The sequence below is a fragment of the Lynx rufus genome, unplaced genomic scaffold (genome assembly GCF_022079265.1).
Source record: "Lynx rufus isolate CCGP_SWC_20201006 ecotype Redwood Valley unplaced genomic scaffold, mLynRuf1.p SCAF_23, whole genome shotgun sequence".
NCBI classification, from domain to species: Eukaryota; Metazoa; Chordata; class Mammalia; order Carnivora; family Felidae; genus Lynx; species Lynx rufus.
The window spans coordinates 2,144,768-2,166,612 of NW_025814838.1; the positions used below are offsets into that span (position 1 = coordinate 2,144,768).

At 54.2% G+C, this 21,845-nt stretch overlaps 4 protein-coding genes across 11 annotated transcripts in view; 2 read left to right on the forward strand and 2 right to left on the reverse strand.

Moving 5' to 3' along the window:
• Positions 1 to 11,782: 11,782 nt before the first annotated feature.
• Positions 11,783 to 13,089, reverse strand: LOC124517839 (bolA-like protein 2). Its single transcript, XM_047087465.1, has 3 exons — positions 12,939 to 13,089; positions 12,754 to 12,851; positions 11,783 to 12,458 (listed from the first exon to the last, which is right to left on the reverse strand). The coding sequence occupies exons 1-3, from the start codon at positions 12,999 to 13,001 to the stop codon at positions 12,359 to 12,361; spliced, it is 261 nt and encodes an 86-aa protein (XP_046943421.1). The 5' UTR covers positions 13,002 to 13,089; the 3' UTR covers positions 11,783 to 12,358.
• A 90-nt stretch (positions 13,090 to 13,179) lies between these two features.
• On the forward strand, positions 13,180 to 16,316 carry SLX1A (SLX1 homolog A, structure-specific endonuclease subunit). Of its 2 annotated transcripts, XM_047087463.1 has the most exons (6): positions 13,180 to 13,650; positions 14,208 to 14,259; positions 14,366 to 14,704; positions 15,759 to 15,886; positions 16,053 to 16,140; positions 16,226 to 16,316. In XM_047087463.1, exons 1-6 carry the CDS (start codon positions 13,463 to 13,465, stop codon positions 16,253 to 16,255), a joined length of 825 nt encoding a protein of 274 aa, XP_046943419.1. In that variant the 5' UTR covers positions 13,180 to 13,462; the 3' UTR covers positions 16,256 to 16,316. The 2 variants fall into 2 exon arrangements, with proteins under 2 accessions (XP_046943419.1, XP_046943420.1); XM_047087464.1 differs by lacking the exon at positions 16,226 to 16,316 and having other exon boundaries at positions 15,990 to 16,080.
• Positions 16,317 to 17,396: 1,080 nt separating this feature from the next.
• Positions 17,397 to 20,541, forward strand: LOC124517837 (sulfotransferase 1A1). 6 transcript variants are annotated; one of them, XM_047087458.1, is made up of 8 exons: positions 17,397 to 17,483; positions 18,192 to 18,396; positions 18,503 to 18,628; positions 18,720 to 18,817; positions 19,244 to 19,370; positions 19,468 to 19,562; positions 20,044 to 20,224; positions 20,343 to 20,541. In XM_047087458.1, the coding sequence occupies exons 2-8, from the start codon at positions 18,249 to 18,251 to the stop codon at positions 20,453 to 20,455; spliced, it is 888 nt and encodes a 295-aa protein (XP_046943414.1). In that variant the 5' UTR covers positions 17,397 to 17,483; positions 18,192 to 18,248; the 3' UTR covers positions 20,456 to 20,541. The 6 variants fall into 6 exon arrangements, with proteins under 6 accessions (XP_046943414.1, XP_046943415.1, XP_046943413.1 ...); XM_047087459.1 differs by having other exon boundaries at positions 17,398 to 17,478; XM_047087457.1 differs by having other exon boundaries at positions 17,401 to 17,478; positions 18,213 to 18,396.
• A 163-nt stretch (positions 20,542 to 20,704) lies between these two features.
• Positions 20,705 to 21,845, reverse strand: part of SGF29 (SAGA complex associated factor 29) — a 31,121-nt gene continuing 29,980 nt past the window's right edge. For both annotated transcript variants that reach the window (XM_047087730.1, XM_047087729.1), the window contains exons 9-10: positions 21,622 to 21,784; positions 20,705 to 20,909 (exon numbers count right to left, since the gene is read on the reverse strand). In XM_047087730.1, the coding sequence (XP_046943686.1) occupies positions 20,793 to 20,909; positions 21,622 to 21,784 (280 nt within the window). In that variant the 3' untranslated portion in view covers positions 20,705 to 20,792. The remainder of the gene's footprint in view (positions 20,910 to 21,621; positions 21,785 to 21,845) is intronic.

Below are 21,845 nucleotides of genomic sequence, written 5' to 3' on the forward strand. Positions count from 1 at the left end.
CGGCGGCGGCGGCGGCTGCTGCTCCAGGGCCGGAGCCCAGCCCTCGCCGCGTCACTTCCAGCGGCGCCGCCCGCCGGGGGCCGCGCAGGGCCGGGCTGGCAGAGGAGCCCCGGGCTAGGGCGCGGCCTGGCCCCCGCCGCCCGAGCCCCCTCCGCCCACCACCTCCCCCCCCACCAACCCGGGCCACTCCGCCGAGCGCGTGGAGCCCCGCGTCCCGGCGCCACTGCGGCCGCTGCGGCGGCGGGGGCTGCGCCTGCTGCTGCTACGGCGGCGGCGGCTGCGGCGCGGCGGCTGAGCTGGCTGCGGCTACTACTGCGACGGCTGCGGCGGTTGCAGCGGCTGAGCGGCGGCGGCGGTTGCGGCTCCTACGGCGGCTGAGCGGCGTCTGTGGCGGCGGCGGCGGCGGCGGCGGCGGCTGCTGCTGCTCCAGGGCCGGAGCCCAGCCCTCGCCGCGTCACTTCCAGCGGCGCCGCCCGCCGGGGGCCGCGCAGGGCCGGGCTGGCAGAGGAGCCCCGGGCTAGGGCGCGGCCTGGCCCCCGCCGCCCGAGCCCCCTCCGCCCACCACCCCCCCCCCCCACCAACCCGGGCCACTCCGCCGAGCGCGTGGAGCCCCGCGTCCCGGCGCCACCGCGGGTCCCGACGCCCGGCCCCGGCTAGGCCGAGCACCGGTGGGAGGGGGCGGCGGTTCGTGATCTCGCGGTTCCTGAGTTTTAGCTCCGCGCTGGGCTCTGTGCTGACGGCTCGGAGCCTGGAGCCTGCTTCGGATTCTGTGTCCCCCTCTCTCTCCGCCCCACCCCTGCTTGTGCTCTCTGTCTGTCTTTCAAAAATGAATAAACGTAACAAAAAATTTAGAGGCGCCTGGGTGGCTCCGTCGGTTGAGCGCCCAACTTGGGCTCAGGTCATGATCTCGCAGTTTGTGAGTTTGAGCCCCGCGTCGGGCTCTGTGCAGACAGCTGGAAGCCTGGAGCCTGCTTCAGATCCTGTGTCTCCCTCTCTCTCTTGCTCTCTCTGCCCCTTCCCCACCCATGCTCCGTCTCTGTCTCTCAAAAATAAATAAACGTTAATAAAAATACTTTTTTAATTTAAAAAAAACAGTGGCTACTTTTTTGTTTGCAGTAATTTTTTGATGTTTATTTTTCTTGTTTGAGAGTGAAATGGGGGAGGGGCAGAGGGGGGGGGACCTGAAGCAGGTTCTGCGCAAAGCTGTTTGGAAAGCCCCCCCTCTTTTTGTTTTTCCATTTGCCCAAGGCCTTTCCACAATTCTTTCCTCCCGGTTCCAAATGTCTACAGGTCAAGAACTTGAGCAGTCCGGTCCACAGGGGCCACGGTTGGGAGACGGCACACCCTCCAAAGTCCCTCCAAGGGAGTCCTGAGTCTCCCTAAGCGGCTCCGATGGGCTCTGATCGCCCCTTCCTTATTTACTGCCTTCAGGCACTTGGAGGTGGACGGTCGGTCGGCAGTGGCCGGGCGACCCGGAAAGGCTGAGAATGCCGCCCCCCAGAGCACCGCGCCCGCCCGGCCTCGGGCACACCAGTTAGCGAGTTTTCACGCAAGGCAAAACCCCGGGGGGGGGGGGGGGGGGAGGCCCGGGGAAGGCTTGGGTCCAGACCCCAGAGGACGACGCTCAGCGGGGCCGGGACAATGGGCGGCGGGGACCCGCGCGGGGGGCGTCCCGGGAGGCCGGCCCTCCCCGCTGTTCCCGGGGGTTCGGGCGGCGGCCCGAGCTGGGCGCCAGGCCGCGGCGTGGCGCAGCCCTCGTCCCTGGCCCGCAGCGGACCCGGCGCGGAGCGGGCGGGCGGCAGGGCCGGAGCGCGGGGCCCCGCGGGGCAGCCGGCCCGCCCCGGCCCGGCCCGCGCCCAGACCCCGACCCCAGGTCTCCGGCCCGCGAGCTGCCGCCCGGCACGGCTCACTCACCTGCCCACGGTCTGGTTGGCCAGCTGTTTCCTGCGGTTTAACTGCCTCTTCATGGCGACCGCGCCAGCTGCGGCCCGCAGGTCTCGGACTGTGCAGCTCGAGGGACGGCCTGGCGGGACTACATTGCTTCCCGGCCGCCGGCAGCGGTGGGGGCGATGGCGGCTGCTCCGGGGCCGGAGCCCATCCCTCTCCGCCGGGTCACTTCCAGCGGCGCCACCCGCCGGGGGGCCGCGTTTGAAGTGCTTCTTCAGGGCAGCGGCAGCGGCGGCCCGCGGGGCTCAGGCCGGGGAGGTCGGGGGAAGGCCTGGCGCAGATACATCGCTTGCCGGCGGAGACAGCGTAGGCGGCGTCAGCGGCGACGGCGGCGGCAGCGGAGGCTCCTCCTCTTCCCCCTCCCGGGCCGGAACATCGCCCTCACTGACGCGGGGGACGGCCTGGCGGAGGTTCGTCGCTTCCAGCCGAGGCGGCAGCGGCGGCGACAGCGGCGACGGCGGCGGCGGCGGCTGCGGCGGCTCCTCCTCTTCCTCCTCCTCCTCTTCCTCCTCCTCCTTCTCCTCCCAGGCCGGAGCAATTATGCCACAGGGGTCTAGATACTTGGGGGTGTAGTGAGGGCAGTATCGTGAGCAGAGACATGTATTACACACCTGGAAGCACGAGGCTCGAGTGTATTTATTCATTCGTTCCACAGAAATTATTGAGCGTATCCGTTGTGCCAAAGCCTTCTTTTTTGAATGGTTGGTGGGTATTCAGTTATTGGGAACACATGATGAATAGGACTGACGTGGGGTCTGATGGCAGCACCACCTCGTCGGAAGAGTCAGGAAGCAAATAATTCCCTGTGAAATACATAATTACGGTTTTGTGTTGAGTGCTGAGAAATACGGCATGCCATTCGAGTTTGTAATTTAGGCAATAATGTTGAAGCTGAGATCAGAAGGCTGAATGCAAAACGGGGATATGGGAGGGTGTTGGGGCAGAGCAGGGGAGTGCGAACTGTTAAAGGAATGGGTAGAATGCCCTTGAAGCTGGGGCCACTAGGGAATGTAGGTGGGGAATGCCAAGGTTTTGGGTTAAGGCTCGCACTTTTTGTAGGTTCTTGGAGACTAAGCATAGTGATTTAAAACATGGACCTTGGGGCCAGGCTCTGTCAAGCTGATCCTAGCTCTGCCACTAAACCATTCTGCATCAAGTGTCTTGATCGGGCTCTGCTTCTGATGCTGCGTCTCCCTCTCTTTCTGCCCCTCTCCTGCTCATGCTGTGTCTCTTTCTCTCAAAAAATAAATAAATGTGGGGCGCCTGCGTGGCGCAGTCGGTTAAGCGTCCGACTTCAGCCAGGTCACGATCTCGCGGTCCGTGAGTTCGAGCCCCGCGTCAGGCTCTGGGCTGATGGCTCGGAGCCTGGAGCCTGGAGCCTGTTTCCGATTCTGTGTCTCCCTCTCTCTCTGCCCCTCCCCCGTTCATGCTCTGTCTCTCTCTGTCCCCCAAAAAATAAATAAACGTTGAAAATAAATAAATAAATAAATAAATAAATAAATAAATAAATAAATGTTAAAAAAAATTAAGAAAGAAAGAAAGAAACCACAGATGCTCACGTCCTACTCTAGACTCATGGAATCAGAATCTGCTGGGATAGGTCCTGGGCTATAAAGACTGGGCGTGTTTGCCATCTGGGCGCATTTCATTGAAGCTTCTTTTGCACTGGGCTTTCCCTCATCTGAAAAAAACATGCAAAAAGATCGTGAGAATCTGTAAGTTAGTGTTTTAAGACATGTTGTAGGTCTCTCTCCTTCAAGTTCCGTGATATCTTCACCGTAATGTGTTAAACCCTTCAATCTTGTCAAAAGATCACGTTATTAAACAGGGATTCCTTGCGTGAACCGTGGGCTGTCTGTCGTCTGAGTTTTGAAGTGGGGGGATAACAATGGTAACCCACCTTTAGGATGCAAGGATTCGATGAGATCACAGACACGAGGCAGTTAGCACGGATCTGGCACAGCGTGAAGCCTTCAATAAATTGTTACTACTGGTTTTGATTTCCCTCCGTTCCGAACACTGTTTGGTTGAAGTTACTGAATATGTCATCCCTGTGGATCAGGCTGGTTCCCCCCGCCTCAGGTTACGGCCATAACAGCCCTAATTTAACACAGGAGCCAGTTAGCTTCCCAGGACTCGTGCGGTTCTGTTACTTCTCTTGCAGGTTGTTCCTTCCTTCCTTTCAGAGCCCTCCCGGGGACAGTGGTGATGTGAACGGTGTCAGACGGCTGTCGGCAGGATTAAATGTGGCGCGCTCCCCCACACTGCCTGGCACATGGCAGGGGTCGAAGACTGGTGGTTATTATCAGCACTGTCCCAGTTGTCATCGTCAGTGCCGTGACCATCAGCATGGGCCTGTGCTCTCAGTCCTGCGGTCCTACAGTGAGAACTCTTCTGAGCGGACACTTTGGGCTTATGCTTAAAAATTCCATGGGATTCCGCAGGTATTTTTCCAGCACTTACTGTGACCGCTAACTCTCGCCACTACCCATCTCCCCTCTCCTTGTCTTCTCCGTCCTGTGCTGCCCGCCCAAGGCAGTTCCCTCTGTTGTTTACCCCTGACCCCCTCTCCCCAGACCCTCCCTGTGCCCTGGGAAATTCCCACTCCTTAATCGCCAGCCTCGTCTCTTTCCTCAGCCTCTCCTTAGCCATCTCTTCCCTCTCTTTGCTTTGAACCCTGGTCCTTCCCCGGGGATATCCTTTTTTGAAGTCCTCTCAGATGGTGCCTCTGTTTTCTCATACCCCGGGGTATGAGATTTCAGGATCGGGGTGCAAGATTTGTGTCCTTGTTCTTTGACCCCCCCCAACCCCCCGTTTCTTTGAGATCCGTGGTCCCCAGGTGCAGCATCCTCTCTTCCTCCTCATTACTGTTTTCTCCTGGTTATTCACCTGATTCGTGGACGTCTTGGGTGCCTGGCCCACAGTCCTCCTGTCTGTCTCGACCTTCTTGCCATCAGCCGAGTCGGCTTCATGGTGCGTGTGGAGGACCCAGGCTATGCACAGGGCACTCGTTTTCTGGAACGCCTCGTCTCTAGTGATCACCTCTTCTCATCCATGTCTGTCACCATCGCCGCGGTGGCACCCTGCGTTTCCGCCCTGGTGCCGCGCCGCCTTATGCGTGAGCAGCGCGGCCCCTCTCGACCCCGATCTCTGCTTTCCACCTTGCTTGGTCAGCTATTTCTGCTATGTCCTCAGGGTGTTTTTCCTTAGGACCTGAGGGGTTTGGTTTTGTTTTTTTTTTTTTTTTTTCTGTCCTTTAGATGCCCTCTAGGCTGGTATCTCTGAGTAGAGCTTAGAGTTTCCCCTGAGATGGCTCCCTGAGAAGGACAGCGGTGGGGACAGACTTGTAGGAGGTGAGGGAGGGAGCCCTGTGGATGTCTCTGGAAACGGTGTCCCAGGCAGGGAGCAGGGAGGGTCGGAGGCCCCATGGAGGGAGCAGGCCTGACTTGTTCCAGGAAGGACCAGGCCAGCATGAGGGAGAAGGAGGAGGGCTGAAGGGGTCTTAGGGACTTGTGGTGGTGTCCGATGGAGAATTTTGAACCGAAGAACGAGGTGACCTGACTTGGGTTTTAATGGGATCACTCTAGCTTCTCTGTTGAGAGCAGCCTCTGGACGGAAGCAGGGAGATCAGTTAATAGGCTGATGGAATATTCCAAGACAGAGGTGCTGCTGTCTTGGGTCAGGATGGTAGCACTGGAAGGGCTGAGAATCGACCAGATTCTGGGTACGTTTTGAAGGAGGAGGTGATGGGATGTGTTGACAGATCGGATGTGGGTGAGGCCAGTGAGTGCAAGAAGAAGCCAAGCCCTCTGGCTCATCTCAGATGCGGCTCCCACCAGGAGGCCCCTGACACCTGCAGACCAGGCCCAGCCCCTTCCGTGTTCTCTGTGCGTGTCCTTGGCGGTGGTCAGTCCGGCTGCGGCGTAGGCGTAGTGTTGAACGTTTGTCTGCCCCCGCGAGAAGAAAGGTGCGGGGAATGACCGTGTCTGCCTTAGCCACGTGCCTGCTAGACCCATTTCTCAGGCGGCAAAGTGACGAGGAACTGAATGCCGATGCTCAGGGTTGCACTTCCTGATGAGGTCTCAACATTCTGCTGTCCTGTTTCACTGGATTTGAGTGGTCTGTCTGTTTTAGATACCAGGCCAGGGGCTGTAAGGCTGAAATCCTGTTGTAAAAATTACAGAAGTTAATCTGATTTCAACCGAATCCAAAAATGTCCCCCTTGAGGTGCAGGTGGGTCACAGGATCACCTCCCTGGAGAGGCGGCATTTTCCCAAGGGCCTAGGCCTTTCCAGCACACGGGTTGCATCTTTGCAGCCGTGCCCAGAGAGCAGCGCTTGAGAGATTGATCTGGATATTTGAAGGTGGGGGCTGCTGCTTTCCATCCTCAGAGATGTGTCACTTTAGAATTAGAATATTCTGGTGAGGATAAATTAGCTGCCCAACTTGCCCATCAGGAAGGTCCCGTAAATCGTGGATTTTCTGCAACCCTCTCCTCATGTTTTCAAAAGAGGAACAAATTAAATTTTGGAGAATATCTATGAAAAACAACGATTTCACATCTAGAATACTAATTTTTTTTAATGATTATGTTTTTTATGATTTTTTAATTTTTTAAACATTATTATTATTGATGTTTATTTATTTTTGAGGGGGGAGGTGGAGGAGCAGAGAGAGAGAGGGTGAGAGAGGCTCCATGCCATCTACGTGGAGCCCAGTGTGGGGCTCGGTCCCACAAACCATGAGATCGTGACCTGAGCCAAAGTCAAGAGCCAGGCGCTTAACCAACGGAGCCACTCATGCGCCCCTAAGGTTTTATTTATTTATTTTTTGTTATTTTTTTAATGCTTATTTATTTTGAGAGAGAGCGTGCGCGAGCGAGCGAGCGAGCGGGCGAGAGTGTGCACGCCGGGTTGAGGAGGGTGGCAGAGAGAGAGAGGGAAAGAAAGAAACCCAAACGGGCTCCATTCTGTCAGTGCAGAGCCTCATGCGGGGCTTGATCTCACAAAATGTGAGATCATGACCTGAGCTGATATCAAGAGTCAGATGCTTAACTGACTGAGCCACCCAGATTTCCCCCTCCCCCGCACCCCCAAGATTTTGTTTTTAAGTAGTCTCTACACCCAACGTGGAGCTCAGACTCACAACCCTGAGATCAAGAATCACATACTCTTTGAGCCAGCCAGGTGCCCCTTAATGGTTAATTTGTTAAAGGGCCAAAGTGAATACTTTTCCCCAACTCATTAGTCTAATTTGAATATACTGTACATATACTTTTTTGTCTCCTTTTTTTGTTGTTGTTGTAATGGCTGAACAGTATTCTACAATGTGGTTTTAGTTTATGTGACTGTTCTTCTGTTCGTTATTTGGGTAGCTATGATTTTGCTCTTAAAACGGGGCTGCGATAAACATCTTTGCATGTGCGTTTCAGTTTTCCAGTGAGATGGATTTCAGGGGAGAAGCCTTTGCAAAGTGGTCCTCGAAAGAGGTTGTGTCCGTTTCTGTTCTCATGGGAAAAGAGATGCTAAACACAGAGTATTCTCAGTCTCTTAAATTGTTTGTCAGCTGGCAGGTGGATAATACCTCTTAAAATTTTTTATTTTATTTAAAAAACTTTTTTATTATACTCACTAGGAAGACTGAGTATTTTTATTTAAAACAATTTTGTGTTTATTTTTGAGAGAGAGAGAGCGAGCAAGCGGGGACGGGGCAGAGAGAGGGAGAGAGAGGATCCGAAGCAGGCTCTGTGCTATGAGCACAGAGCCTGACGCGGAGCTCGAACTCACAAACTGTGAGATCATGACCTGAGGCGAAGCCAGACGTTCAACCGCCCGAGCCACCCTGGCGTCCTAAGACTGAGCATTTTTAGTTCTTCACTATCTCTGATATTTTTTTACATGACGCCTTTCTCCTTATATTTTCCTAACTGGGTTTTTGGTTTTTTGTTTCATTTATGTTTTTATTGGTTTGTAAGAACTTGTCATATGTATGGTAGTAGTCCTTTGCCTACGTATGTGTTCCCTTATTTTCTCTCAAACTGTTGCTTGTCTTTAAGTTTGGCTTGTACCGTACATTTCATGATGCAGAAATTCTGAATCTTTATGGTGCCAAATCTGACAGTCTAACTTTATGGCTTGGGGCTTTTGGGTAACGTGTTATGAGACCGTTTTCATTCACTGCCTTTTCTTTTAGCACTTGTATGGTTTTGGCTTCTATTGCTTAGAGCACTCATCTATCTTTATAATTTTGTATGTTATAAGTTAGCAGTTTTTGTTCCTACACTGTCCGTTGATGGTCTGTATCCTCCATTGATTTGAAATATCACTTACATACTAAATTCTTATGTATACTTTAGCACAGCAATGCGTAGATCATTCCTGACTTCCAGTCGGAATTGCTTTTTTCATTTCGATGCCTAAACATTTTCACTTGCGAGGTGTTAGTCGTGACTTGCCAAGAGCTCCTCTAGCTTGGGGTAAAACAGGGTTGTATCAGGGACTAGCACAATCTCCTTAGTTCATTTGAGCAGCTGTGCCCCAGGAAGAAAGAAAAGAAAGCGATACTAACCAAAGCATGTGTTTGAGTCCGTGAAAGCAATGGCTTTTCAGGGAGTCCCACCCTGTAGACTTCTACATACTTCTCATTGGCCAGAATTGGGCAGGTGACCTCACCCCTAGCTGCAAGAAAGTGTGGGAGGGGAGGATTTCTCACGGGGCAGATTGATACCTCAAACAAAATGGGGGTAAGGAGGAAGGGGTAAGTGGATATTGAATGGGGACCTGGGAGGGTCAGCTATATCGCTCATCTTTCTTGTTCTTCAGAATTTCCCCAGGTATTCTTAAGAGACAGAGGGAGAGGGGAAGGAAGAAAATGGAGGTGGGAGAGCAGGGGTGAGAGGGTGATGATTTATAAAATAAAATGCTCAGGTCTTTAGTGTTCAGTTTGATGAGTCTTAACAAGTGTATATGGTTGACTCTTGAACAACATGGGTTTGAACTGCACTTATATGTGGTTTTTTCGATAAATGCAGTACAGTACTCTAAACGTATTTTCTTTTTGATTTTCTTAATATTTTCTTTTTTTTTTAATGCTTATTTATTTTTGAGAGAGAGAGCGTGCACGAGCAAGGGAGAGGCAGAGAGAGGGAGAAAGAGGATCCAAAGTGGGTTCCGCACTGACCGCAGAATGCCCGATGCGGGGCTCGAATCCATGAACTATGAGATCGTGCCCTGAGCTGAAGTCAGACACTTAACCAACTGAGCCACCCAGGTGCCCCTCTTAATATTTTCTTTAGCCTACTTTATTGAAAGAATACAATATATAATAAATCTAACGTACGAAATACATGTTAATCAACTGTTAAGACTTCTGGTCAACAGTAGTCAATTTGTAGTGAAGTTTTGGGGAATTGAAAGTTATATTCAAAGTTTTGATTGCACAGGAGGTTGACTCCCCAACCCCTGTGTTGTTCAAGAGTCAGCGGTATATCTGTGTACCACCGCCCAAAACAAGATATAAAATATATCTGAAACTCTAGAAACTTCCCTTGTTATATCTTTCTAAATAGTCTCCTTACCCTCACCAGTCATTTTCTGGTTTCAAAATCTGTGGTAGATTAGATTTGCCTGTTTTCGAATGTCATAGAAATGGGGTCATACAGTATGTATTCTTTTGTCTTCTTTCACTCAAGTGTGTGCCTTGAGATTCATCCATGTTGTTTGTGTTATCAAAAGTAAAGCCAGGGGCGCCTGGGTGGCTTGGTCACTTGAGCATCTGACTCTTGATTCCGGCTCAGGACATGATCTCACGGTTTGTGGGATTGAGCCCCATGTCTGGCTCTGCATTGACAGTGCAGAGCCTGCTTAGGATTCTCTCTCTCTCTCTCTCTCTCTCTCTCTCTCTTTCTCTGTCTTCCCCACCCCCTGCTCCTCCTCTGCGTATGCATCCACGCACACACACAGCCTCTCTAAATAAACATTAAAAAAATTGTTTTAAAGATAAAGCCAGATAGTAGTTCACGTGGTGAGGACAGAGTTTAATCAGTAATTAACTATTCCAATAAGGAAAAGAGTCCAGAGTGAATGAAATTCAACTTCAATTTGTACAGAGGAGATTTTAAAGAGAGAATGAGGGAGTAAAGTTGGGGGTGAATAAAATCAGAAGTAAAAAATTACAAAAGCCAGAAAAGGTATTGGTTCATGTGAAACCACCTGGATTTGCTCACTGGGAGACAGGGACCTGATCTTTCAGTGTTGGCTAGAAGAAACAATGGATGCTTTTGGCAGCCTTGAGTTTTCTCGGGCAGGCACTAAGGGGTACTGGAATCATCCTAGGGGTGGAGCCTTGAGCTGTTAAAGTCTTCATTAGTGTTTGTTCGAGTCTCTATACAGTAAGTCAAGGTTGAAGCCTAGTTGAGAAGAGGGCTCGAGGAACCTGGCTAGAGTTTGGTCAAGGAAAGAGTCTTTGTCAGTGTAAAGTAGTTTGTTCCTATACATGTATGAATACACCATGATTTGTTCGTGCGTTCTCCAATGATAGGACATTTGAGTTGTATCGAAGTTTTTGGTCATTGCGAATAGGCTACAAGGGACGTTCTTATACAAGTCTTCAATTTCTCTCAAACAAATGTCTAGGAATAGAATTGCTTAGTCACAGGGTGGGTATATATTTAACTGCTAGACTAATTTCCAAAGTGGTTTATCGCTTTGCACTTCCCACCAGCAATATATTGAAACTCCAGTTGCTCAACATCCTTGTTAACATTCTGTATTGTCAGTGAGGGTGAAAGAGCATCTCGTTATGGGTTTAAATTGCATTTCCCTGGTGACTAATGATCTTAGGCATCTTTTTGTGTGCTTATTGGACATTCCTACATCTTTCGTGAACTGTCCAAGTCTTTTGTTCATTTTGTTGTTAATGGTTTTTGGTTTTGACTCATTGGAGTTTATTATATATTCTGGATAGGAATTCTTTGTCAGATAGATATATTGTACAAGTACATACATGGGTAGGAAAATTAAAATTGAAAATATTGACAATAGCATCCAAAAACCTAAACTGGGTAGGAATAAATATAATGAAAGACGCAAAACACCTTTACACAGAAAACCGTAAAACGTTGTCGAGAGAAATTCAAGAAGACTGAAATAAATGGGAGATACGCTTTGTTCATGCATTGGAAGATTTGATGTTTTGAGATTCCTGTTCTCCCTGACTTGATCCGTGGTATCAGTGCAATCACCGTCAAAATCCTCGCCATCTTTTTTTTTTAGAAGAAATTAACAGATTGTTTCGAAAATGTATATGGAAACGTGAAGGGTCTTGAATAGCCGAAAACGTCTTCAAACGAAGAGCAGAGTTGAAGAACTTAAACTGCTTAATACTGCTTAATTTGAAGACTTGCAGTAAAGCCACAGCAATCAAAGTCTTTGGCATAAAGACAGATCAATGACACAGAATAAAGAGTCCAAGAAATAGACCAAACACAAGTACTGTTGGTTGATCTTCACCCAGATTGTCAAGCCAATTCAGTGGGCGAAAGGGACGTCTTTTTAATGAATAATTCTGGGTAAAGTGGAAATTCAAGTGGAAACAAAATGGACCTTAGCCCCTACCTCATTCTGTACACATTAATTTGGGATGGATCATAAACCGAAATATAAAGGCTAGAACCATAAATCTTTTAGATGAAACCATGAGAGCATATGTTGACAGCCTTGAGGTAGGCAAATGTTTTGGATACAGAACAAAAAAAAAGCACTAATTACAAAGGAAAAATGGATGCACTGAGAAAATGAACAGGCAAGACAGACTGGGAGAAAATATTCAGACTACATGTGCTTAAATGTTTTATTTTTTCCAAAAGAACTTCAGCATTATTCAGGCCCATGATATCCTGTTACTATATTCTGTATTAACTGGGTTTTTTGTTTGCTTAAGTCAGATATGAGACATTGTACATGGGAACTTTCTGATTGACTTCTCCTACTTAACTCACCCTCTTGTGAATGTTGGTTCCTTTTTCATAAATGCCTGGCCCACTAGTCAGTGAGTACTTACAGTGGAGGCAGTAGATTTTAGATCATATTAATCCTTGTAAAGTAATTGGGTGTTAGCTGAAGCCAAAAGGCAATACCAGTAGCCTCTGTTGGGAAGAAACGATAGCCTGTGAGTTAATTGAGGCTCAGTTTTGTTTTTTTTTGTTTTTTAATCTGATTCAATACTTAAGGCCTTGTGGATGTGTGAAAGACTGGTCCAAAGTAAGACAATGGAGAGTGGGGGTGGGGTGGGGCAGGGAGAAACCAGGCTCTAGATTAAAGCTCAACACCCTTCCCACCCTCCCCCCCACAACACGCTGACACAGAAGCTGGCCCTGATTCATAATTTAGTGGCTGTGCAGGCCTAGGTCTCTTTATTTCTGCTGCTCACGGGTCCACTGCTCTGGGGTCAGAGTTTTCTGCTCAAAGGCATGGATGTGCAGAAGCTCTTCTGCTAGGCACGTGTTCACCAGCCTGGGGGAAAGATGGGGTTAGGAAACGGTAGGTGGAGGCCTGAGTCGCGATCCCAGAATGTAGGGTGATCAGGGAGACTGGAGGTGTCTCCCAGGTTGTGTCCCCAGGACGTGCGGACCAAAGAGGAAGAGGGCCTAAGTGTCAATACAGGGGCCACGAAGGCGGCATCCTTGGGGTCGTGGTTCACCGTGCGGGGCCGCACTGGTGGGGGTTAGGGAGTTAGGTTGAGGGGAGTGGCCAGGGTTGTGGTCCCGGCGCTGGGGTCGCGCTGAGTGAAGGGCTCCCGGGGCCTCACCGGTGTCTTTGAAGCAGCGGCTTCCCCTCGAACTTGGCCGACACCACCAGGACTCGGAAGCTGGACGCGCAACGGTTGGGAGTCGTGTCCTCGACTTCCTATGGGGAACAACGGTGTGGGGAGTATGAAACCCGCCCCTCAGGCGAGTTCCCCCTCGTTGCGCGAATCTAGACCGCTCAACTCACCACGTGCTCTGCCTCAAGGTCCCGCTGCAGCTTCTCCCGGAGGTACTCGGCGCTGAGTTCCATTGCGGCAGCCCAGAAGGGGCGGCAGCCCAGCGGGGATGGAATCCCAGCTCCCACGTAGCCACACCGCTTCCGCCCTTACTGACGCCACTTCCGTCAGAGTCTCGACTTCCGCCCTTACTAAGGCGTTTGTAAACCCGGCACTTCCGCCCTCACGCAAGTCCAGCTTTCCAACAGTCCTAGGTTTCCGCGCTTACCATCAGCCAGCCAATCAGAGTCAGCCCAAGGACCGAATCTGGCGCTAATAAGTGCCCGCCGCCTGCACAGCAGCCCGGGTCCCGTGGGCCGGTTTGGACACCCTAGCACCAGTCAGTCAGGAGAGGGTGCGCGAATCTGCATTGCCGTGGCCTCTAGGGTATCTCGGGATCGCCTCCAAACGCTTTTTCCGAGACAGGCATCTTGCGGCCCTGGCAACTCAGTCCTCCCTAAGGTCATAGGCCACAGCAATCAACCCACAAGTCCCGATGGGCCCTGGGGGGGACGCGGCGAGGCCCGGGCGCTTCTTCGGCGTCTATCTGCTCTACTGCCTGAACCCTCGGCACCGGGGTCGCGTCTACGTGGGGTTCACCGTCAACCCTACTCGTAGGGTCCAGCAGCACAACGGGGGCCGCAAGAAAGGAGGGGCCTGGCGGACCAGCGGGCGCGGGCCCTGGTAAGAGGGAGTGGATTGCTGTCTGGAGCAGGGCTTCCAGGGAGAGGCGAGGCTCTGAGGAGAGGCCTGCCGAGAGGGGCGGGGCCAAGCCAGTGACAGTGGGCGGAGCCGGTGCGGTGGCTGAGAGCAGGGCCGGGGTGCGAGTTCCTGGTGCAATGGCACCAAGGGTGGAGGAGCACGGTGGGGAGGCGGAGCCCTGTGAAACTCGGCTGTGGGACTAAGAGGCAGGGATTGAGTGAGAAGGGGACTGAGGATCTAGGGTTGGTCCGGTGACAGCGGCTGATGAACAAGGCTGGGGTTGTATCAGAGAGAGTCTGCAAGGGAGAGGACAGGGGGAGGGCAGGAGGCGGGGCCTGTGCTGGAGGCGGGGCCTGAGGTTGGCAGGTGTGAGAGGATGCACCTTCGCGAAGGGGGCGGGGCCTCGCGGACTAAGCTTGAAGCCTGGCATGAGGACTTCACTCTCAGGTAGGACTGGGGGTGAATCATGGCGAGGGGGTTCAGCTTGACGCGGGGTGAGGCGGGGGGCTCACAGGCCGCGCCCTCGTTCTTTTCCCCAGGGCGATGGTGCTTATCGTGCACGGCTTCCCTTCCGCCGTGGCCGCCCTTCGGGTAAGAAAGGAGACGGGGACGGTGGGAGAATGGGCTGGGGCTTCGGGCCTTCCCCTGGCGGCCCCCTTCCTGGGGCGTCCCTGAAGCCCCTACTCTCCGCCCGCAGTTCGAGTGGGCCTGGCAGCACCCGCAAGCCTCACGCCGCCTGGCTCACGTGGGCCCGCGCCTGCGCAGCGAGGCCGCCTTCGCTTTCCACCTGCGCGTGCTGGCACACATGCTGCGCGTGCCGCCTTGGGTGCGCCTCCCGCTCACCGTGCGCTGGCTGCGCGCCGACTTCCGATGTGACCTCTGCCCACCGCCACCGCCGCACATGCCGCTGACCTTTGGGCCTCCGCCGCCCCGCGCCGCGGCCCCGAAGCGCCGCGCCGGACCCTTAGCTGACCTGGAGTCCGAGCCTGACCAAGATGCCGAGTCCTGCTGCGCCCTGTGCGCGCGCTCCTTCCAGGTGAGCGGCTCCACCTGGCCTTCAGGGTTCAGACGACTTGGGATCCAGCTGTTTATTGAGGGACCGGGCAGCCCACTGACACCTTTTGTCCTCGTTTCTCAAATGGGGATGAGCCTACTTGCTGCCATTCCTCAGAATCAGTACCCTCCTGCTCAGGGCCTGTGCCTTTTCCCTTTGACTGTAAGGCTCTTCCCTAGACTCTCGGTCTTTATAAAGTGCCACCTTCCCCTGCTCCATGAAGTCTTCCTCGGCTCTCCATCTAAAACTGCAATTCTTTCTTGTACACTTCCTTGCCTTTTTTTTTTTTTTAACCTAAACACTTATTGTTTAACATGCTAGGTGTTTTATTCATCTTGTCAGTTTCTCCCACCGCCCATACAAGGCCAGGTCTTGTTCACTGCTGTAGAAAAGGGTCTGGAAGACAGACAATACATATTTAACAGATTAACTGAAAGGATGGGCCTGACTTCTTCGGAGCTCTCAGGAAATGTAAATTGAGTACCTGCCATTCAGAGATTAAGTGACCTGCCTGAGGTCGGTTAGCTGGAAGAACTATAGGTGTGGCTGCAGTGGCCATGCTGTTTATATAATCACTGCCCATGGGGTGGCGGGGTGGCTCAGTCGGTCAGGCGTCCGACTTCAGCTCAGGTCATGATCTCGCGGTTTGTGAGTTCCAGCCCGGCGTTGGGCTCTGTGCTGACAGTTCGGAGCCTGGAGCCTGCTTTGGATTCTGTGTCTCTCCATCTGTCAGCCCCTCCCCTGCTCATGCTCTGTGTCCGTCTCTCAATAATAAATAAACGTTAAAACAATTTAAAAAATATATAATCACTGCTCATGCTGAGAGGAAACTGATTAGCTTGGTCTCTGTGGGCAAGTGCTGTAACCTCTCCGTGCTTCAGTTTCATCTATAAAATGCAAATAGCAGTAGTATGTGCCTCACAGGATTGTTTAATGCAAAGCCCCTGGAACAGTATCTGGTCCATAGAAATTCTGAGTGTTTAGCTACGTCATTCCTCCCGCTTTTCTCTCTTAACCTGCCTGCCACGTCTGACAGGATGAAGAGGGCCCCCTGTGCTGCCCCCACCCTGGCTGCCGCCTCAGGGCCCACGTGATCTGCCTTGCAGAGGAGTTCCTGGAGAAGGAGCCAGGGCAGCTTCTGCCCCTAGAGGGTCAATGCCCTGGGTGAGTCCACCACCCCTGCCCCAGCCTGGCCTACCTTTGGGAAGATGGTGTCGGTTGTCCAAGTCCAGGCCCAGGGCAGCCGAGTCCTTATCTTGGCACTCAGGGCCTAGCCTGGAAGAGGCTTGTGATCCTGACTGTGTCTCCTACCAACTGCACCCCTTGGTAGCTGTAAGAACTCACTGCTGTGGGGAGACCTGATCTGGCTGTGCCAGATGGGCACCGAGGAGGAAGAAGAGAACTTGGAATTAGAAGAGGTGAGAGGTGGCTTTGGCCCCAGCCTCCCCCTCCCCCGCCCCACCCCCCCCAGGCTGCCTTTGACCGGTCCTCTTGTTTCCACAGGAACACTGGACAGACATGCTGGAGACCTGATCCTCCGCCCACTGCTTGTTTGTGCCACTCCTGTGGGTCTGGGCGGTTTTTACTTGAGCACAATAAAGAGTCTTGAGTTAACGGAACTTCCTGGTGTTTGCTGGGGGCTGGAGGCAGAGGCCCTGCCAGTCACTGGGGCCTGAAGAGAAGAGCAGAGGCAGGGAGAGGCTGCTGGCCTGTGTGGATGAGCCTCTCCTCTTTCTGGAGGCCCGGGTGCCTCAGCTGTCCCTAGCACGCTTCTGACATCACACAGTGCTTTGCTTGGGGGACACACTCTTGACTCAGAGCCCATCCAAATCCAGTGCCCAGCTTGACTCTGGACTTTAATACAAATAGGAAGGACAGAGGCCAAGAGTGCGGTGGAAGGGGGAGGGGGATACTCTACCCCCATGGGGCCCCATGGCTCTCTAAGCCCCAACTCCTTCTTGTCTCTGTCTGCAGAGCCCCTTCAGACCCAGTGAGAGAAAAGCACCTTCTGGGGGCCATGGTTCTTTTACCAACCATGAATGAATCTCCATGAAATCCCTTGGGAATCATGAAGCTGGACTCACTCCCAGGGTTATTAGACTCAGCATTCTTCCTCCCTTTTCTGCTCCACCCCACACTCTGTCACACCGCCCACCCACATTGCTCTGTACTGGCCTTGCTGTCAGAGGTCAAGAGTAACAGTTTTTAGAATCCCTGGGCTGCTGGGGGCCTGTGTGCCACCCCCGGCCTGAACCTTTGGCATCTCCAAGACTGGCCTGGAGCCAGCCAGGAAGGTGAGCGACCCTGCTCACGGGAGTGTCCCATTTTTCCTCTCCACCCTGCCCCCTCTCAACTGGCTGGATCCATTAGAAAAAGCTGTTGGTTGGCCCGCCCTGCAGGGGTGGAGTTTGGAAGGCAGGTCAGGAGCCAGGATTACAGCTCAAAAAACCCCCAAAAGACAAAAATGAAAGCTTACTGGGCCCTGTTGTCTAGATTCACTCTTATTTTCTGCATGCTAAACCCGTATCTTGGATTTTCGGGTCAGTCTAAGCTTGGCTCTGGCTAAGGTGCTGAGGAGGGGAGCACAGGGGGGCCCTCCCACTCTAAACTCCACCCTTTCCTTCCTGGAGGACGGCCAGATCCCAGTGCTGGCTCCAGAGACCTCCCACTTTGGACTTAGAAACGCTTCAGCTCAGAAAGCAGTTCTGTACTCCCCACAACTGCACAAAGGAGCCACAAGGCCAAGATCCAGAGAGGTGCGGTGAGTGCTGGGGTGGGCTGGGCTGGGCTGGGCCAGACCTCCCTCACTTGGTGTTGCTAGCTCCTCTCTCTCCAGATCCTCTCTCTCTGCTGCTGCCTCTGATGGCATGGCATCCTTGTGCCTTTCCTCGGGAAAGCAGTCTGCCAACTGCAACCCGGTCCGAAACCCCCTTCCGTGACTCCTCTCTTTTGCTCATCTACATCTCAGACTTTAGCCCCTAAAAGCAGCTCAGTTGCTCAGCTGGCTGTGTTTATCTCGGAGCCAAGATGGAGTGTGGTTGGACAAGTGGGGTCACAGGCTGGCCTTTGGGATGTTTCCACATGTGAGGGGCCCAAGGAGCTCCAGGGGACGACAGGGCGAGGAGGCCAGTGCAGTAGGCCAGGGGCTGAAGCAAGAAGTAGTATGAAAAAGAAAACAGGCGGGGACTTAGGACAGGCAGCCTCTAGAGTAGTTTTCTCAAGTGCACACTGGAATCTGGAGAGTTTCCCAAAAACTGGGATTGGGCCCCCAGAGTGATTTAACTGGTTTGGGGTGTGGCCCCAAGCTCTGGGATTTTTCAGGCCCTTCAGGTGAAGGTGCAGCCGGCGTTGTGACCCTCTGCAGGTTACGTGTGACTTTGGACCCCAGCCCCCGCCGCTCGCTAGCCTTGTGAGTGGGGGCAAGTCACCCAGCCTTCAGTCCCTTATCTTAAAGCAAAGGTTTCAGTAGATGGCATGTTGTGACGTTAAGGGAAGTAGGCTGCACTCTGGCCCCTGACGCAGCGGCATGGAGCTGGTCCCGGACACCTCACGCCCGCCACTGCAGTACGTGAAGGGGATCCCTCTCATCAAGTACTTTGCCGAGGCACTGGGGCCACTGCAGAACTTCCAGGCCCAGCCCGATGACCTGCTTATCAGCACCTACCCCAAATCCGGTAAGTGATGAGGGCCACCCACTCCTCTCCTGGGCCACAAGTCCCACGTTGGGCCAGCAGGGGGCCACCCGCAGCCCTGTCCGCCTCCTCTTTCCCTGCTCTCCAGGCACCACCTGGGTGAGCGAGATCCTGGACATGATCTACCAACGTGGCGATCTGGAGAAGTGTCGCAGGGCCCCCGTCTTTATCCGGGTACCCTTCCTTGAGTTCAAGGCTCCAGGGATTCCCACAGGTGTGCAGTAGGGCTCTAGGGCCAAGTGGAACGGAGGGAGGAGGCAGGACTGGGCTCTAGCTCGGCAGACCTTTCCCCGCCCACGGCACAGGTATGGAGGTTCTGAAAGACACACCGGCCCCACGAATCATCAAGACGCACTTGCCCCTGGCCCTGCTCCCTCAGACCCTGCTGGATCAGAAGGTCAAGGTGAGTGGCAGAGGAAGCCATCCCAGTTTTGGTCCTGAGAGGAAGGTCTCATCTTAAGGGGGGAGGCTGTCTGCCCCATCCTGTGGTAGAAGTCGGTGAAAGTGAGCCTCCTCTGTGCAGAGCTGTGAAAGACAGTCTTCTCTGCAGGCCTCCCCAGGCCCGCAGAGGAGGGGGCTGGTGACAGTGGGGCACGCCTGGTTCCAAATCTGGGTATGGCGGCACTGAGGGGATTAGATTAGCATCAAATAGGGTTCCGGGGACACAAACAAGTCAGCCTCTAAGCCAGTTTCCCCTCTGGTCAGACCAGGGATAACTTCCCTCGCAGGGATGCTGTGAAAGGTGGAACATCCAGTGCCTGGCTCACTGTGTGGTGGTGATACGTGGGTGTGTGTGTGTGTGTGGGGGGGGGGTCGTCTGCCCCTCCAGGTGGTCTATGTTGCCCGCAACGCAAAGGACGTGGCTGTCTCCTATTACCACTTCTACCGCATGGCCAAGGTGCACCCTGACCCTGGCACCTGGGACAGCTTCCTGGAGAAGTTCATGGCCGGAGAAGGTGGGGCTCAATCTGGAGGAAGGAGTGAGGTGGAGCTGAGCAGCGGTCAGTCAAAACTAATGCCAGCTCTGTGTCCCTGCCCCTGCCCTTTCCCCAGTGTCCTACGGGTCCTGGTATCAGCACGTGCGGGAGTGGTGGGAGCTGAGTCATACCCACCCTGTTCTCTACCTCTTCTATGAGGACATGAAAGAGGTGAGGTCACCTGCTGCCACTTCTCTCCAGAGAGCCAAGAAGCCCACAGGGACCTGCCGAGGCCCTCTCAGCCACCTTCCCCATGGCAGCCCCCACGTCAGTTCCCGGGACCCCTCCAGCCCGCCTTCCCGCCCGGGACATGGAGCTGCGATGCCACCCGGGGGGCAACACTGTAGGGCTCGGCTCAGACCGGAGCGACACCTCGCCACCCACTGGCCATTTGCTGCTGCTGTTCTCCCTGGGGCCAGAGTTCTGAGAGACGACTGTCCCTGCCCTCACCCGTTGGGACCCAGGCAGAGCTTGTTACAGGGTCACAGGGCGGTGGCAGTTAATGTGCCTCCAGGGAAGGCAGGCCCAAGGAGCTGGGGCTGGGAGGGCCGGAAGCGGAAGCGGCCAGGTCCCCCAAGGGGTTGGGAGACCCCCTTTTGTTTGCTCAATGAGCGATCCCAACCTCTACTGAAGAGCCCCTCTGCTGCTCCAGAACCCTAAAAGGGAAATTCAGAAGATCCTGGAGTTTGTGGGGCACACCCTGCCAGAGGAGACCGTGGATCTCATCACCCAGCAAACGTCTTTCAAGGAGATGAAGAAGAACCCCATGGCTAACTACACCACCATACCCCCTGACATCATGGATCACAGCGTTTCGGCCTTCATGAGGAAAGGTGAGCGCCCGGGCGGGGAGGCAAGCGTGGAAGCAGAGCGAGAGCCGCCCGAGCCACCCGGGGCCACCTCTGCCGCCAGGACGCACAGCCACGCTGCCCTTCTTCCTCGTGCCCACAGGCGTCGCGGGGGACTGGAAGACCACCTTCACCGTGGCCCAGAACGAGCGCTTTGACGCCCACTATGCGGAGAAGATGGCGGGCTGCAGCCTCCGCTTCCGCACGCACCTGTGAGTGATGCTCCCCGAGGCACGCCCGCGGCCCCGCTGCTGTGACGCGGCCTGACCCCGGGGTCGAGAATAAAATCCTGTTTGTGTTAACACCCTGAGTCTCTAATGCGAGCAAAGAGCAAACCTCAACTGAAACTAAATGCCTGCTGGGACCAGATGCGGCCGTCTCCTCCGCGGCCTCCAATTCCCCAACTTGTCCTGTCAGGAGGAGGGGGAGAAGGGCCTGGAAAAGCAAAGCCAAGGAGACATGGGCAAAGGGGAACAATATTTATTTGATCACAAAATCTTCTGTTGCACTCCCCTGTGAGGACGGCAGGAGATTTGGAGTCTGCCAGCCCACTTCACTTTTTCTTGGGCTCCTTACAAGCCACCACGTACCTCTGGGCCACGTTGAGGGGAGGGGAGTAACCATCCGCATAGGAGGTGTCTTCAAACAGGACTGAATAGTCATCCTGGGGCTGCAGTAGGGGGCAGACAGGAGGGGCTGGTCAGAGACCCCCAGACGAGGCCCTGTGCCGAGAATGAGCAGAACCTCTGGGGCTCCCAGCCTCTCCTGTCCCCAACCTTGCTCAAAAAGTCTAGATGTTTGAACCGAATCCCTGCTAGGACGGAGTTCTTTTCTCAGCAACAAAGAGCAAGCAGGAGGGAGACTTACTGTCTATATGGGGAGATCCTACACAGAGGATCTGGTGCCTTTTGAGGACCCTCTGTTAAGGGGATCAAAAACCCAGAGGGCAGCAGGCAGGAATCCTGGAGGAAGAGGGGAGAAGGGCCTTTCCCCCACCATGAGGTGAAGGGTGACCAGCATGAGGGAGCGCAGCCAGGGACGGAGAAAGGGCCCCGGCACGGGCCTTCCCATCTCAAGGCTGCCTGTCGAAATGCGCAGGTGAGGTGAGACTAGGGGATTCGTGGGTCACATTCCACTCAGGGCCTGCCGGGACTCTGAAGGTGGGAGAGGGGTTGGCTGGCACTGCCGTAGGGGGCAGGGCCGGAGGGCAGCTGCGGGGAAGTGTGAGCAGGAGACAGGGCAACGCACGGGACCCTCCTAGCTCAGAGAGGCTGGAGGAGGTGGTCAGGAGGGGAGGGAGGTGGACGGTGACCCCATGACCCATGGATGGGGTCAGCCCAGTCGTCGTGTCCTGTGCGGTCTCTCCCGTGGGGGCTGCTTACCCGTTGTGGGGGCGTGTGGATCAGGGCACGGTAGAAGCAGGTGGTCTGGGGATACAGGGCCAGTACGAGCTGCTCCTTCTGAAATAAGGCTTCAGGGTCCGTCTCGGGGTTGGCCTTCCACTGGGGCAGTGGGATGATGCGCCGCCGGCTCAGGGTATGTCTCCTGGGGGAAGGGGGGATTAGGTCAACCCGCGGCCAGGCGGGGGCTCCTTCCTAGCAGCTTC